The sequence below is a fragment of the Stegostoma tigrinum genome, chromosome 33, assembly GCF_030684315.1.
Source record: "Stegostoma tigrinum isolate sSteTig4 chromosome 33, sSteTig4.hap1, whole genome shotgun sequence".
Lineage (NCBI taxonomy): Eukaryota > Metazoa > Chordata > Chondrichthyes > Orectolobiformes > Stegostomatidae > Stegostoma > Stegostoma tigrinum.
This window is the reverse complement of record NC_081386.1, coordinates 20,030,801-20,048,045: the sequence shown is the minus strand read 5'-3', so window position 1 is coordinate 20,048,045 and position 17,245 is coordinate 20,030,801. Positions and strand designations below refer to the sequence as shown.

Below are 17,245 nucleotides of genomic sequence, written 5' to 3'. Positions count from 1 at the left end.
ATTTGAAATTTGGCATTCTTGCATTTGTCCTGATGAGAGCAAGACAAAAAGCTTCAGCAACACATCTCTCTTTTCACAGAGGTTCAAATCCAGTACTACTAGTCAAAGTCAATATAAAATTATTTTGACAGGGAGGATTCTCAGCAGTAATTATGATGCATGAACACTGTTAAAACCCAGTTGTATCTCATTGAAGAAGAAACAGTGTTTCCAAGGGATTTTACAGCAAGGCCAACAGTTCAAGAGTGAATGGTCCCACCAAGTCAATTGATCTCTGCTGATTTACAAGCGGGCAGCAAATGGGTGAGCGAAACAAGGAACCAGTAACAGCAATGTCTCTGTTCTTCAATGCATGTCTGGATTCTAGATGTCACTGTCAGTTTCAATGGAATAATGATGGCCAATGCTGACAGTTTCACTGCCATTATCACAAAAATCTGGGCCAAATATCATCCAATAACGCTGAGCAAAATTGCACAAGATCATCAGTTACCAGTTCATTCCTTCCAAGTAATTTTGTGGAGTAACTCATTTCCTGTCTCTCCCAAGCCTGTCCACCATCCACAAGACAAAAGTCAGGAGTGTGATTGTATACTCCCCACTCACTTGGATGTGTGCAGCTCCAACAAAGAAACTTGATCCCTTCCAGGACACAGAATTCCGCTTGATAGATATAATTTCCACCATTTTCAACATTCATTCCTTCACACCATAGTGTACAATATCAGCAGTGTGTACCATTTATAAGTTGTGCTGCAACAACTTATCAAGGTTCCTGTGACAGCACCTTCCAAACCTGTGGCCTCTATAAACCTAGAAGGACAAGGGCAGCAGATACAGGGGAACAAGTTCTCCTCCAAGCCACACAACATTGTGACTTAGAACTGCATCACTTTCATCAGGTCAAAATCCTGGAACTCCCTTCAATGACAGTGTGGCTGACCCTACACCCCATGGACTTCAGCTGCTCAAGGAGGCAACTCACCACATTCTCCAGGGTAAGTGGAATGGGCAAAAAATGCTGGCCAAGCCGGCAATGCCCATATCCCATAAACAAATATTAAAAAAAGATGAGTGACCAGTGAGATGTAGAATAACAATAGTTAAACTATTAATTAAAAAGACAAATTTATTGCAAATGGAAATGTGTTTAGATGAATGCAATGGAGAAGGTCAAGGCATGAACATATTTGAGAACCACAACATTACTCTCTGCTGAATGCAGCTCCTACCTGAAAGACCACCCTTGATTTTTCCAGTAAGTAAGTTCTCATATTTGCACCAATGATTCGATACTGGTTATTAAAACTGATCTCTGTGTATTTACCAAAACGGCTGCTATTGTCATTTCGCGTTGTCTTTGCATTTCCGATTGCCTGGAAACAAGAACACATTGCTACAACTGTCTTGAAGTAGGACAGGACTACAAGACTAATGGAATAAAACTACTTACAAATAGTTAGCAGTGACATTAATGCTAAAAAAAATGACGACGTTATTTTTCTATTTCATTGAAGGAACACTTGAGTAAGACTAAAATTTACAACTTAAAGAATGTCAATTTAACAATTTTCATAGATAAGTTCATTTAAATAACTTCATTTAAATGAGTAGCCCAATGGCTCAGTGCTTAGCACTGCTGCCTCCCAGCCCCAGAGACCTGGGTTCAATTCCAGCTTCAGGTGACTGTCTGTGTGGAGTCTGCATATTCTCCCTGTGTCTGTGTGGGTTTTGTTTGGGTCCAGTTTCCTCCCATAGTCTAAAGATATGGAAGGTAGGTGGATTGGTCGTGTTAAGTTGCCCAGTATCCAGGGATGCTTAGGCTAAGTGGGTTAGACACAGGAAATTGGTGGAATGGATCTGAGTGAGGTACTCTTCAGAAGGGCAGCGTGGACTTGTTGGGCCAAATGGCCTATTTGCACAGCATAGGGATTCTGTAACTTCAGATTATGTTGAATCCAAACCATGCAAAAAGACAGCTGTACGATGAAAAGTTCCTTGATTTATATTGGATAATTTTAAAAATTTCGAAGGAGAAAAGTTACCTTGATTTAAAATTAGAGAAATATTACATTGTGAAGACTTTTAACTATATTAGCATGTATAGACAGATATCTATCCTATGACTATTAGCTTTAAGCCTGAGTTTCACTAATTTTATATATCTTGGACATCAGCTGTATGACTAATTACCACTACACAGCAAGCACATAAACTATGCAGACAATTGAAAGTAGCAATAGTCCCTGAATGTGTAACAACTTCACCAAAGCAAAACTTCAAAAATCGGAATATTACTTATCATACATGGAACAAATAGAATTGAATCATTTCAGTGCTGTAAGTAAGTACAGAATGGGGAGGGTGGTTATAATTATTTTTAACCAACCTGATTGGACATGCTAAGAGACATTGCAGGGTAAATAGAACTTGAACCTAACCTTCTGGTCCAGGTAGATGGTTATGTGTTTAAGTCTTAAAGCTGTCTTTTATAATTACTTGCAAGCCCCTTACCAGGTATTACTTTTAGAGACCACTTTGTTGCTTCTTACCTCTGTTATAGGGTTTGATGCAAGGACTTTATCTTCTACACAAGCCTTGCTACTGGACTTACTAACCGTAGCAAAATACCTCATCGCATATCGAGCAGATACAGTCTTCCCTGCACCAGATTCTCCACTCACAATAATAGACTGGTTTCTATTCTTCCTACCAATTGAAGACAGGAAAAAAAAGACATTACACAACAGCCCTACTAACAAAACCCAACTCATCTTGATTTCATTTCAGTTATTGTTGTCACGTGTACCAATATACAGTGAAAAGTGTTGTTTTAGAGTCATAGAATCATATAGTACAGAAACAGACCCTTTGGTTCAACCAGTCCATGCTGAACATAATCCCATACTAAAAAACCTGTCCTACTTGCCTGCTCCTGGTCTAATTCCTCCAAACATTTCCTATTCGTGTATTTATCCAAATGTCTCTTAAATATAATAACTATACCCGCATCCACCACCTCCTCAGGACGTTCATTCCACATGTGATTCACACTCCATGCCACATGTGAGCCAATCTCTCTCCTCTCACCTTAAAAATGTGCCCCCTAGTATTGAAATCCCCCATCCTAGGTAGAAGACAACTACCATGAACTCCATCTGTACTCTTCCTTATTTTATAAACTTCTATAAGTTTATAACCTCAACCACCTAAGCTTCAATGAAAAACAGAACCATAGAATCCCTACAGTATGGAAACAGGCCCTTCAGCCCAACATGTCCACACTGATCTTTGGACCATCCCATCCAGACCCATCACCCTTTAACTGACCTAATCTACACATCACTACGGGCAATTTGGCATGGCCAAGCCACCTAGCCTGCACATCTTTGCACTGTGGGAAGAAACCAGAGCACCTGGAGGAAACCCATGCGGACATGCAGAGAATGTGCAAACTCCGCACAGACATTCACCCAATGGTAGAATCAAACCTGGGTCCCAGGTGCTGTGAGGCAGCAGGGCTAACCACTGAGCCACTGTGCCGCCCCAAAAATGTCGCAGTCTATCCAGCCTTTCTTTATAACTTAAACCTTCCACATCCAGCAACATCCTGGTAAACCTCTTCTGAACCCTCTCCAGCTTAATACCACCCTTCCTATACAAATGGTCTATAGGTGATCATACGATACAAAAATTCATTGAAAATATAATTAAAATTAGACCTCTTCTCTGTTGGTGAACAGTTTTTAAAAATTAAAGATCGAAACAAATCTAACCAATTATATTGGACCAATAAACATTAAATTAGCAGCATAACTAAAATAATGCAAATTCAATTAGCCTTAAATGCTCATTATTTGAAATAAAAATGAAGTCAAATTATTTTTCACTTTGAATTAAATTTTATTCAATAAATGGTTTCTTTATTACAAAGTATCATTTTATCCCCAAATGGATTTTTTTGTGCAAAACACCTAGTATGAGATTAAAAAACAGTTCTCACAGATTATAATGAAACAAACTATGGACATTGAACATTTCCCTACATACTATCAACAGACAACATATATCATCATACAAACATTTAAACTGAGTTACTTGTATTTTAAAAAGAAACTTAAAAATGTAGCTTGTCGTAAAGTTCATGTACAAATCCTCAATCACGTACAGTTTCAGTCTGTAATATTCATGTATATGTACGTCAAATGAATGGATCCATGTTTGTACAAAAACAGTGCATGTAGGAGGTGTAGCAATATCGTAAAGCAGTAGATGTGCAGCTAAGTAAAGAATATTAAGCCTTCACCTCACCTTCCCAAGAAAAAAACATAATATTCATTGATCCTTTTGCTCCTGACATGTTCGACAAAATATTTCAGAAGCTCAAGAATTGTATAAATCTCCACACACACATACACAAAGTCTTAGATGTTTGATTACATCCTGATAATAGTTGTTTTCATAAGCCTCTTCTTGCAAAATAGAAGACACTAACTGCAGTGATTGTAATAAGGTCAGCCAGGTGGACATTATAGAATATGAGTTCCCTGATTGAGGCTGTTAACCTGGTCCAGAGAGCCCTGGCTCTGACACAGGCGTGCCAGAGGACTCTGTTCACTTGGAGAGCTGGGTCTGAGGAAGCTTGATCCTGTCAAGGACTCTCTACTTGTAAATGACTTGATGACAGGATACCGGCATCTGGGGAGTTATTTCATCAACTTCTTTTAACCAATAAAGCACATAATATTCATTTTGTCCCTACTCTTGCCCAGTCCTATCTCAAGATGGTCTTTTTTTCTGTCTCAATCACAATGCAGCAATGGAAAGAAGTCAGCAGGCTTGAACAACACATCCTGCACTCTCGACTGAAATTAAAGTACACGGTAAACTAAATTATATCCGGACAGTTAAACACTTCAACTGTTTCACAGTTTCTAATTCCAGCATTAAATATAATATTCATTGATTCTCTTGCTACTGACATTCAATAAGACATTTTAGAAAGCTGAAGAATTGTTTGGACCTCTACACACACATACACGCACGCACGCAATGTCCTAGATGATTGATTATATCCTGATAACAATTGTTTTCATGAACCCCTTCCTGCAAAACTGAAGATACTAACTATAATGATAGTAAGAAGCTCAGCCATTTCAACATCATAGAATTTGAGCCATTTTATTGTTACGGACCAGATCAAACTCCCTCAAAACATGTCAAGTAGACCTTAATTTCTTATTTCAAAGGGCCAGGTGTTGCATTCCAGATGCAATTCAATTGGTCAAACTACCAGGTCCAAAGCAAAACACACTTTATTCATACACTATAGTTAAAATACAGACAAAAGAAAGAAGTATTGGGAATCTTTAACTCTTATTGGAAAACTTAACAGGGTTAACAGATTATTGAACTACTAAACAGAATCTATTCCAATATAGTAACATCATAATCACACCCCTTGGCAAAGATAAATTCAGTAAAATAGATTGTCTCTCATGAAATTCTAGCAGCAGGAAGAGAACCCAAACTTTTAGCTAATGGCAAAGAGAGAGAGAGGGAGATGTAGCAACTTTCAGAACCCCAAAAGGTACTGAAAACTAAACTCAAAACCCTAGTTCAGGTGGAAGCTTGACCCCACCCATTCGGGCTGCTTCTATTGTTCCAACTTTAAAAAAACACAATGCCCCACGAGCTGTTAAACTTTATGAAGCAGATTGCTCCACAATTTTGTCTCAACGTCCCTTCATTAAAAAAAAGGACAAGATACACCTCTTAGAGCTATAGTATTGTCCCACAACAAATAAAAAGAAAGCAAAATCTTAAAAAGAGTCTAAAATAAAAATTCACTCGACATATATATGACAAAGGTATCTTATAATAAAGCCAGCAGAGCTTTGGATAAAGAGGTAGAAGATGAGTGACCAAAACAGCATTAAGATAATTGAAACTAGAGGGAATAGAAGCTCAGATGAGTGTTTCAGCAGCAGACAACCCAACCTTGGAGTGGAAACAGGAGGTGGATGTAGCTTCCAAAGTGGAAAGGAAACAGGACCAGAAGCTATGGTTCTCACACCTGAAGTATTGTGTGCAGCTTTGACCTCTTTATCTGAGGAAGAATGGCTATGGAGCAATGCAACAAAGCTTTACCGGACTGATTCCCATGATGGCAGGATTGACCTTTGAAAACAGACTGGATCAGTTAGGACTGTATTCACAGGACTTCAGAAGAATGAAGGGGGATCTCAGAGGCCTATAAAATGCTTGCAGGACTTGGGAGTATACATACAGGAAGGATGTTTCTGATGGCCTGGGAATCCAGAACTAGGGGGTCACAGTTTAATGATTTGGAGTAGGCCGTTTAGGATTGAGATGAGGAAATATTTGTTCAACTAGAGGGTGGTGAGACTGCCACAGAAAGTGGTTGAGGCCAAAACATTGAATGTCAGCAGTTAGATATAGTTCTCAGGCCCAACGTGATCAAAGGGTACGAAGGCAAAACAAGAACAGGCTACCGAATTGAATGATCAGCTGCAATTATATGGCACGGCTGGGCAGGTTTGAAGTGCAGTTTCAGTTTAAAATTTGAAGTCACAAGTGGACTAAGCCTGAGGGGTTAGATACAGGGATTCTGGAGCAAGAATTGTATCAGTAATGTTTTGGATACTGTACTGGGGTGTAATCTGAGTAATATACAATAGCCATTTTGTTTTGTTTCAATTTGTGACACTTTTGCTGTATGTTTAAAAATCTTTGCATTTTCATGATAAGTAGATATTTTGGTTCATTCTATTTTATCTTCATTTCTTCTGTTAATAAAGTTCTGTTTTATTGTTACTGCGAAACCCGCAGTATTGTGTGCTCACGTTTCAGTGAGGGATCACTTTGCTAACACCGAACAGATCAAAATATGATCTACTAAGCCAGAATTCTGGCTGGAATCCGACTTGCCCAATAATAATGTCAACTGGGGCCGTAACAATACAGAATAAATAGGTTGGATAAAAACTGACCTGGCCATTTGTTTGTAAGCTTCTTCAGAAACAGCAAAAATATGAGGATCCATATCACCCATATTCTGCCCACTGTAGGCATGGATAATGGCATCTCCATAGATTGGTATCTCTTTGTAAGGGTTAATGGCCACGAGAATAATACCTAAAATAAAGCAAAAGCCAACTAATATCGTTTCTAAAGCCATCATTTAGTTAAGTGACAATTTCCAAAGAAATGTGTTGTGATATCTGTTGTGGCTTTGTTTCGTACCGCAATAAGTGTAGATGAGTTTGGAATCCACAAAGCGCACTTTGAGGTTATGCAAAACTGCAGGTTCATGGAGATAGCTGAGTGCCGTGAGGTCATTTTCACCCACCAGTATGTCTGGATTCCGTAAAGGTGGCAGTTGTGTCTTAACTGGGTCAATTGGATACTCCAATTCCTAGAATGTTCAAATTAAAATGAGAAAAGCTGGGTGTGTGAAATTTACCCTTTAAAAAAATTACAACTATTCAGCACTGAATTTCGAATTAGACTGCATACAATGAATAGACTAAGGGTCTAGACATGAAACGTCAGCTTTCCTGCTCCTTTGATGCTGTGTTCATCCAGCTCTACACCTTGTCATCTTAGACTAGGAAACTAGTTATTTTGACAGTGTGAACAATGGAATGCATTTCTTTATCACAGGCATAGTGCCACGTTTTACTTTACCATTGAAGAATGGGAAATTTTTAAGCCACATGTGCAGATGAGTGTTGTCTGGTAACAACGTTAAGGCACCAAAATATGAATAAAGACTATATCATTTATTCACTTCTTTTTATATTTTTAGCTTGGTACAAACTTCCATATGCAACAATCATATTACATCAACACCAATCATCTCAGACCAGAATGTTGTTTGTTAACAACACCACATTGGGTACACTGGCAAACACACAAGAAAAAGTAATAGGATCAATTTAAAAGGCAAGTGACTACAATGAGTAAGGAAATAAAATATTTGTTCCTCGTTGAATGGGACAGAAATTAATCTTTACAATTGGTTAGTAGGTTACAGAAAAACATTTAAAATATTTCGGCTGGGCAATTTTAGCAATACTAGGAGCACTGACATTCAAATTAAATTCAAGCAGTTCATACTAGCTTAGGCTGTTGGCAGCACAAATTAGAAATTTAAAAATGTGAACTACATCCACACCTACACTGTCTTTGCATATGAAAGACTTGGTGTTAAATAAAAGGAGGGCAGGAGGAATAACTTGTTCGACTGGTATTTGCATATTTACATATTAGTAAAAAGATTCATGTGGCTTGATTATTTGACTTATGCTGCCTGTTAAATGATTAGACTTGATTTCCACCCTTTCGGTATATTTCAATAAGTTTAAAATACAAAATAACAGTAAACTGCAACATATCAGAATCTATTGTCCTTATTGAGTTGGAGTCTTTTCAGAAATGCTAAACTGATGTAATCGGTTGATTCTTTTCCTTAATGAATGATCAAACATTATTGTAAGCATCATAAGCACATGACTTGGCTTTAACAAGTAATATTCAGGTTTCTGAAGCTTGAATGACTGTCAAAATAATTGGCATTAATCTATACTCAGCAGAAAGCATTGGATCTTCAGGTGTGCAATTAACATTTCAGTGTGAGAGACTTTTAAAAGTTAAAATTTACAAAATACTTTATCATCAAAAAGTAACTTAATAAATTTCAATTGGATATTCTAAAATAGGCCATTTCAGTTTTATGAAGTATTATCTAAGTATTGAATGAAATTTCATAAAACTTCAATTCATATAATTAAATAAATGACCAAAACATAAATTATTGGAAAAACTCACTGTCGTTTCCTGTAAGATGCAAAGATAATGTAAGTTATGAAAGAATCCCTCACAAGAAATAGTAGCAAGGTACTGTCAGATAATGTGCCATATATGATACTCAGATCCTAGATCCTGCAGCAAGTGACTTGCCTCCTGACTTCCCTAAATCTTTTCAGTCTTCACTTGCCTGGATTAATGCAGCTGCAAGAACACTTAAAGCTTGATGTAATCCGGGATAAATCCACCCATTGATCATTGCTGGTCATAGAATTCCTGCAGTGAGGAAAGAGGCCATTTCATCCCATGGAATCCACAATGACCTCCGAACAGCATTCCACCCAGACCCAGCCCCTTACTCAATCCCCATAACTCCACGATTAATATGGCAGATCCATATGGCCTGCACATTCCTGGACACAATAGGGTAACTTAGTATGGCCAGTCCACCTAGCCTGCACAACTTTGGGCCATGGGAGAAAACTAGAGCACCCAGAGGAAACCCATGCTGAATGTCTTTGTGGAGTTTGCACAATCATCCAAGGCTGGAATTGAATCCAGGTCCCTGGCACTGCGAGGCAGCAATGCTAACCACTGAGCCACCGTTTTAAATGTTCACTCCCTCCAACAGAGGCACTTCACGGCTACACAGCACTTGCCAAAACTGTGACCTTTACCTTGGAGGAGAACCGACATGCGGCACTTTGGAACACGACCAATTGTCATTTATCCTCAAAGGTCGTTGAGAATCCTGCCTTGGAAATGTATCGCCTTAATTATAGTGGGTGACTGTATCAAGATCTTGGAACAACTTTCCTAACAGCTCAGTGGGAGTTCCAAACACACAAAAACCACACCATTCAGCAAGGCAGCTCACCACTATCTCCCAAAGGTAGTGGGCTAAATGCTGATGAGCAATGCTCACTTCCCATTAATAGAAAGAACACATCATTGTTTTACGCATTATCTGCAAATGGCACACTTACAGAAATTGTAGCATTCTTCCAATGCATTTCAGCCAGTTCCAACTCTTTAGGTAGATCAATCTATTGGAGTCAGCTTGCTGTCGATATTGCTGTCCGGTGTGGCCTATACAACATTCAGGTTTTGTGCAACTTCTGCACGTTTCAATTGCATCCCCTTAGAAATTAACATAACGCTTAATTTTGTTTGTGGTCTTACCTATCTGTGTTGTTACTTTTATTTTGTATGTGGATCCCACATTACTTCACTCCTCTACTCCACTTGGATTCTTACTTCCTCAAATGAGAAGTGACCACCTTATTTTCCTTACCAAAGTCTTTTCGTACTTTCTCATTTCAAATACAAAGATCCCTTTTAAATAAATATTTGGAAGGGGAGCAATTTTCCTCAGGTCCTTCAGATGCTTGGATATAGCCCAGATTGGATCTGAAGCTAAACATCAGCAACAGTGTCATAGACTGGCACAGTATAGAACTGGTGTAGGCCCAATGGGTTGAATAGCCTCAGTACAGTATAGGAGCAGTGCAACATGATGGGCTCAATGGCTTCCTTCTGCAACATAATAACTCTCAGATTCTGTGGAAGTTGGTTTTAGCGCAAGACAACGTGGCGAAGAGGTAAAGGCTTATTCTAGGAATGGTTTTCCGGAGGGTTACTAACGGCTCGATTGTCACTTAAACGGTCCACCCGCACTCGTTGCAAGAAGGGATTTTGGTGGCGAGTGTTTGACTAATGCCTTGTCCTAACAGTGACTGGTAAATAAGGATTGAGCACTAGTTTGGAGTGTTTGGGTTCATTTGCTGCTAGAGGGTTGAAAAGGAAGGTAAATCAACTCTGATTAGTCAAAGTATTGCAAAGTGTATTACAGCTTCCCGAAAGCTGTGTATATTCAGAGGCAGGACCTTTTCTTCTCCAACCAGCAAACAAAAGCCATAAGCCTTGATCAACTGAGTTTTCATTCCTCGAGGACAGCTGTTTACTGGCAACTGTCTTGATCAGAGATTGCCAACTAATCAACACACTTATTCCCACGCAGTAGAAACTGTTGTTCCCAAAAGAATTAGTACTCCTGCATTTATCCTGGTGAATGCAAGATGGAAAGCTTCAATGGCACCTCATTGTCACAGAATATCCAAGCTCTGGACATCCAAACAACTTTTTAACATCAACGATTATTCTGGAAAATGCTTAACAATATTGAAGGGAAAAACCTGTGATAATGGGAACTGCAGATGCTGGAGAATCCAAGATAATAAAATGTAAAGCTGGATGAACACAGCATGCCCAGCAGCATCTCAGGAGCACAAAAGCTGACGTTTCGGGCCTAGACCCTTCATCGGGTCTAGGCCTGAAACGTCAGCTTTTGTGCTCCTGAGATGCTGCTGGGCCTGCTGTGTTCATCCAGCCTTACATTTTATTATCTATGAAGGGAAAAACCTGTCTACTTAGCCCTGCTTCTGGTGAAAAGCATTGAGAAAAATCATGCCTGTCACGAAGGGACAAACATGAGTTTGCACAATGCTCCATTAATTAAGTTCTCACACTAAATGCTCTACCGTCCACCTCAAAAGCGCTACTGGAGTGACAGGGAAAGAAATCCTTGGGTCAATAGCATTCTCAGAATCCCTACAATGTTGAAATAGGCCCTTCAGCCCAACAAGTCCACTCCACCTCTCAGAACATCCTACCCAGGCACATCCCTTATAACTCACCTAATCTACACTTCCCTAAGCACGATGAGCAGTTTAGCATGGCCAATCCACCCAGCCTACACATCTTTGGGCTGCGGGAGGAAACCAGAGCACCCGGAGGAAACCCACACAGACACAGGGAGAATGTGCAAACTCCACACAGATAATCGCCCAAGGGTGGAATTGGACCCGGGTCCCTGGCGCTGTGAGGCTGCAGTGCTAACCACCGAGCCACTGATCTGGAGGAGGAATGGGAGAAGGACATGAAAGCAGACATAGCAATTGTAACTGTCATATGGGGAAGGGCAGAAGGGAGGGGGAGACATCCGCCTTTTGGATATAAGGTATCCTTCTTCCTCCTGTGGACCTGCTCCATTAGGACCTCTCAAGGTGTGCCCAGGATCCTTCAGGCCTTCTCACCTCAGTCAGAATCATCCTGAACCTCATGCTATTGTGTGCCATTCAGCAGCCACCACACCTTGACAAGAAATGATTGGCTGCAGCTCACACAGAAACATCATCCCAACCGGGTGCAAAAACCCTGCAGAGTCTGTTTTTATGCCCGCAGGTAAATTCAAATTCTGGTAGTCCGCAAATGGACTGCTCAAACTAAATTTTCAAACAGGCACATCCAAGCACTACCTAGCATCTGCATCCACCAAAGCCACTCCTAGGCTTCCTCTACATTGGGGAAACCAAGCGGAGGCTTGGGGACCGCTTTGCAGAACACCTCCGCTCGGTTCGCAATAAACAACTGCACCTCCCAGTCGCAAACCATTTTAACTCCCCCTCCCATTCCTCAGGCGACATTCCCATCATGGGCCTCCTGCAGTGCCACAATGATGCCACCCGAAGGCTACAAGAACAGCAACTCATATTCCGCTTGGGAACCCTGCAGCCCAATGGCATCAATGTGGACTTCACAAGTTTCAAAATCTCCCCTCCCCCCACTGCATCACAAAACCAGCCCAGCTCATCCCCTTCCCCCACTGCATCCCAAAACCAGCCCAGCCTGTCTCTGCCTCCCTAACCTGTTCTTCCTCTCACCCATCCCTTCCTCCCACCTCAAGCCGCACCTCCATTTCCTACCTACCACCTCATCCCGCCTCCTTGACCTGTCCATCTTCCCTGGACTGACCTATCCCCTCCCTACCTATACTCTCCTCTCCACCTTTGGTCCGCCTCCCCCTTTCTCCCTATTTATTCCAGTTCCCTCTCCCCATTCCCCTCTCTGATGAAGGGTCTAGGCCCGGAACGTCAGCTTTTGTGCTCCTGAGATGCTGCTTGGCCTGCTGTGTTCATCCAGCTTCACACTTTGTTATCCTAGAATTTAGTTACTCTACTACTTTTGTTAAACTTTTCAATGTTTTAACAACCATGTGTGAGATAAGTTTCTAACTTCCTAATTGTTCTAACAATGCCAAAGCAAATTAACTTGAAATTTATATTGTGTTTATTCATAGAGTCGTTTACATGACTACATTTCAAAATAGACGTAGTAACATGAAGAATTTGAGATGTTTTGGAGGTGGTGAAAGGCATTATACGTTCAAACATCTCTGTAGCCTTGCCCACCATCTCAGTAATCTCCTGCAACCTCCCTGTTCTACCAACCCTGGCCCATTAAGCATTCCCAATTCTCTGTCACTCAACTAATGATGGCTGTGCCTTCCTATAACTGGGCGACCAGAACTGGACGCAGTATTCCAGAAGAGGCATCACCGATGTCCTGTACCCCTCAACATGACTTCCTAACTCCTATACTCAAAGGACTGAGCAGTGAAAGTAAGCACGCCAAATGCCATTTTAACCATCCTGTCTATATGTGATGCAAACTTCCAAGAATTATGTTGACAAATATTTTGGGTGTAACTTTCTTCGGGACTGAAGAAAGGTAATACCCTAAACATTGACTGCTCATTTCCTCCAGCTGCTGCCTGGCTTGCTGTGTTCTTCCAGCTTCCTGTTTGTCTACCTTGGATTCCAGCATCTGAAGCTTTTTTGCTGGTCTCTCCCAAAGAACTGTGTACCTACTTATACACCTAAAGTTATTATCGGAGGCCCAGGAAAAGAAACTAAATAGCTTCCATGAACTTCACAAAATAAAACTAAACAAGCATTTTCAGTACCTGAGAATGGACAGGCTGAAATCATTTATATAAAAGGAATGTTCCTCTTTATTAGCAGCAAAGCATGGAGTGAGCAGCAGCACCTTTAAGCTAGTACAAATTATCACAATTCCAGTGTATCCACAGCCAAAAAAACAAAAATATGCCTTCATTGGACAAAAACTCCTTGCCCCTATATAGGATAACAAGGTGTAGAGCTGGATGAACACTGCAGGGCAAGCAGCAGAGGAGCAGGAAGGCTGACGTTTCGGGTTTGGGCACATTTCTGAAGAAGGGTCCAGACTCAAAACGTCAGCTTTCCTGCTCCTCTGATGCTGCTTGGCCTGCTGCGTTCATCCAAATATACACCTTGTTATCTCAGATTCTGCAGCATCAGCAGTTCCTGCTATCTCTTGCCTCTTTATAGTGCGTTTCATGACTAAAGGACATTCTGAAACACTTTACATGCAATGAGGTCCTTGAATTTTGGATACTCCTGCAGTGGAGGAACTTGCAATTACCAAACATGATAATGACTGGACAATTTGTTTTTGTGACTTTGATTAAGATTTTGGGCAGGAAGCTGGAAATGGCTGTGCTGCTGTTTTTTATTAAGGGTCCCATAACATCTTCATTCCACCTGAGGGGGCAGATAAGGTCACTGTTTAACATCTCATTTGAAAGACTGCACATCCTACATTGCAGAACTTCCTTGGTACGGCACTAGACTGTCAGCTTTCATTTGTGCATTGACGTCCTGGAGTGTGTCTTGAACCTGCCACAACCCTGCAACTCAGAAGCAAGAATGTTAGCAACTGAGGCACAGCTGGCACTTTGCTGTAGTACACAATGCAGACCAAAACTTCAGTTAAATGACTTGGCAAGCATATAGAAAAAAGTATGCAGAAAACAAAATCAATGACATTTGTCCTCATGCCTATTGTCAACTTACAGTGCCATCTTCTAACTGCAGAAACAGTACATCCGATCCCTTCTTATAGTCCTTAGTGATCTCAGCCGATTGCCAGACTTCATCAGGGTCAGGAATCCAAACACTATTATACTGTAAAACAAAGGAAATCATTGTTGGAAACAAAAAAAAATGCTGGAAATCACAGCGGGTCAGGCAGCATCCACGGAGAGAGAAAGATAACGTTTCATGTCTAGATGACTCTTGATCAGAGTTGCCTCAGTCTCAACTTTCCATAGTCTTCTACATCTGCATTTTCAATGCACTTGGATCAATTACTGCGTTAGAGATACTTTACAATTATAAATTGTTGCTAGTGTTCCCACTTTCAGTGTGCCCAGCAATCAACTAACAAGGGCAGAGAATGGAATACATACCATCACTACAGGGAATGGAGATTTTTGCAAGAGATCATGGAGTGTGATGTGAGTATCTGCAATAGCTTTATCCCCAAAAGGTGAAGTAAGCTTTATTCCCCTGTGCCTCTTAAAATAAATTAAAAATGTTCTTTCCCACGCATCTTCCTGGTCTAGTCACCTTCATTGCAAGGCTGACCAACAGCACTGACTAATCTTAGCATTATATACTCCAGCTCTGCAATCTAAAATGATTCTATTACACAACATAGGCCACAGAGTTATCTGTAAAGTGCTACTCACCTGACAGACATTATAATATTGATGACACTTCATTCCAAATTGTATCCCACCAAGTTAGGAGGCACCCTTACACATGTCTATCCACATGTGCATCATTTCGCTCCCAAATTGTCCCACTAGAACAGCACAGGCCTTAATTTTTTAAAAATGCCATAAAAGGATTCTCAAAACCAGTTTACATCTTTTGGGATTTTCTGATTGGATGTGTGCAATTAGTGTTTAAGTGCTTTAGTGCAAATGCACTCTCCAAACGTGGGACCTCTACCCCCAGGAAGAATAAAGACAGCACAGACTGGGAACGCTATCACTGGCAAGCTCCCATCCAAGACTCACATCATAGAAGTGTTATCGTGAAGAAAAAAGGTTTTTCAACCCATTGTGTCTGCGCCAGCTCTCCAGATGAGCACCATGACCACGTGCCATTCTTGTGCCTTTTCTCTGTAATAATCCACACTGTTTCTCTTTAAATAATCATCCAATGCTTCTATTCAGCCTGTCTCCATCACATTTCCAGGCAGTGCATTTCCTGTCCAAAACACTGGTTGTTACAGAAAAAAAACCTTTTTTCTCTCACCTTATTATTGTTTCTTTTGCAAATTACTTTTAAAATCTTTACACCATTGACACAACTCCTTGATGCCACACTCTGTCAAATGTTGCCTTGATATCGGAAGGAACTACCCTCACTTCCCCTCCAGATTGGCTCCTTTGTCCATATTTAGACAAAAAGGTACTGAGGACAATTGAGGGGGCCTGGCAGAACACAAACTGAGCATCAGTGAGCAGGCTATTCTATTGCAAGTGTTGTATGACGGACGACATCTTCTATCAAATTTGCTAATGATTGAGAATAGGTATGTTGGACAGTAGCTGGCCAGTTAGGAGTTGTTCTGATTTTTGTGACATTACCTGGGCAAATTTCCACATTGCCAGTAGATGCCAGTGTTGTAACTATAATGGGGGGGAGGGGGTGGAGTTCATTTTTAGGTACGCCTGTTGCTGCTCCAGGAAAGCCTTCCTTCACTCTGATGAACCAATGTTGGTTTCCTCACTTGTTGGCAACGGTAGAGTGGCACATACACCATGTCATGAGCTTATGGATTACAGGAAATACAGTTCTGCTGCTGCAGCCGAAGGTCCACAGGGCCTGATCCATGGCCAGATTGGAGCTGTTTGGGTCTGTTTGACATCCAGCCTGTCCAACACAGGGGTAATGGCCCACAACACGATGGAGTATATCCTAAAGTCACCACTTGTGGTTTTAGTTTTGAAGCACCCACCCAGGGCCATTTTGTGTTGGTACAAAAGAACAGGAGTAAAGCAAGTCTATCACAGCCTGGCTATTGTCAAAATGTGTTCCTTGAGGACTCCCAGTGAGAAGTGGATCTGGATATTTAGTCCAAAATGGAGGAATTTACCTTTTGGATGATCCAGTTACTCCTCCAGTTTTCACCAAGTTTACTGTATCGACCTTTTATAAACAGGCACATTGTTTTCTTGCTTAAACTAGGTGGTTAACTCCCTCTAAACACCGGCCTGTTCTATTCTGAGTGTGGGTACACGTTAAAATGAATTTATACTTTCTGTTTTATCATTCCTCCTCTCACATCTATAAAGGATGACATGCTATGGATTTATACAACACTCTCATGGAGTTACAGTTTGCTTGTATTCCTGAAACACTAGGAGGAACAAAGGTTATGCCACTTGACTGGGTATTTCAACTAGTCCTGATAATTCCAGGAGTTCAGTTCTCTTTCAGGTCCTCCCTGATTTTCTCTTTCAGATATCATCTAATATTGTTCGCCCTCTCTGATCCTCTTTAAGAATAGGATATGATATCATTCATCAATAGCCCACCACAGTCAGGCAATTCCTAAACGTAACAGAAATAGAAATTACTGGAAAATCTTAATAAGTCCAGCACCATCTGTTGCAAGAAATCAGAGTTAATGTTTTAAGTTCAGTGACCCTTCCTCAGGACACCTAAAAATGTTAACT

At 40.7% G+C, this 17,245-nt stretch overlaps 1 protein-coding gene across 4 annotated transcripts in view; it reads right to left on the bottom strand.

Annotated features, from left to right (window-relative positions):
• Window positions 1-17,245, bottom strand: part of LOC125467264 (unconventional myosin-Vc-like) — a 95,044-nt gene that overhangs the window by 63,352 nt on the left and 14,447 nt on the right. For all 4 annotated transcript variants that reach the window (XM_059639182.1, XM_059639183.1, XM_059639180.1 and 1 more), the window contains exons 2-6: window positions 14,568-14,678; window positions 7,267-7,438; window positions 7,014-7,158; window positions 2,553-2,709; window positions 1,233-1,376 (exon numbers count right to left, since the gene is read on the bottom strand). In XM_059639182.1, the coding sequence (XP_059495165.1) occupies window positions 1,233-1,376; window positions 2,553-2,709; window positions 7,014-7,158; window positions 7,267-7,438; window positions 14,568-14,678 (729 nt within the window). The remainder of the gene's footprint in view (window positions 1-1,232; window positions 1,377-2,552; window positions 2,710-7,013; window positions 7,159-7,266; window positions 7,439-14,567; window positions 14,679-17,245) is intronic.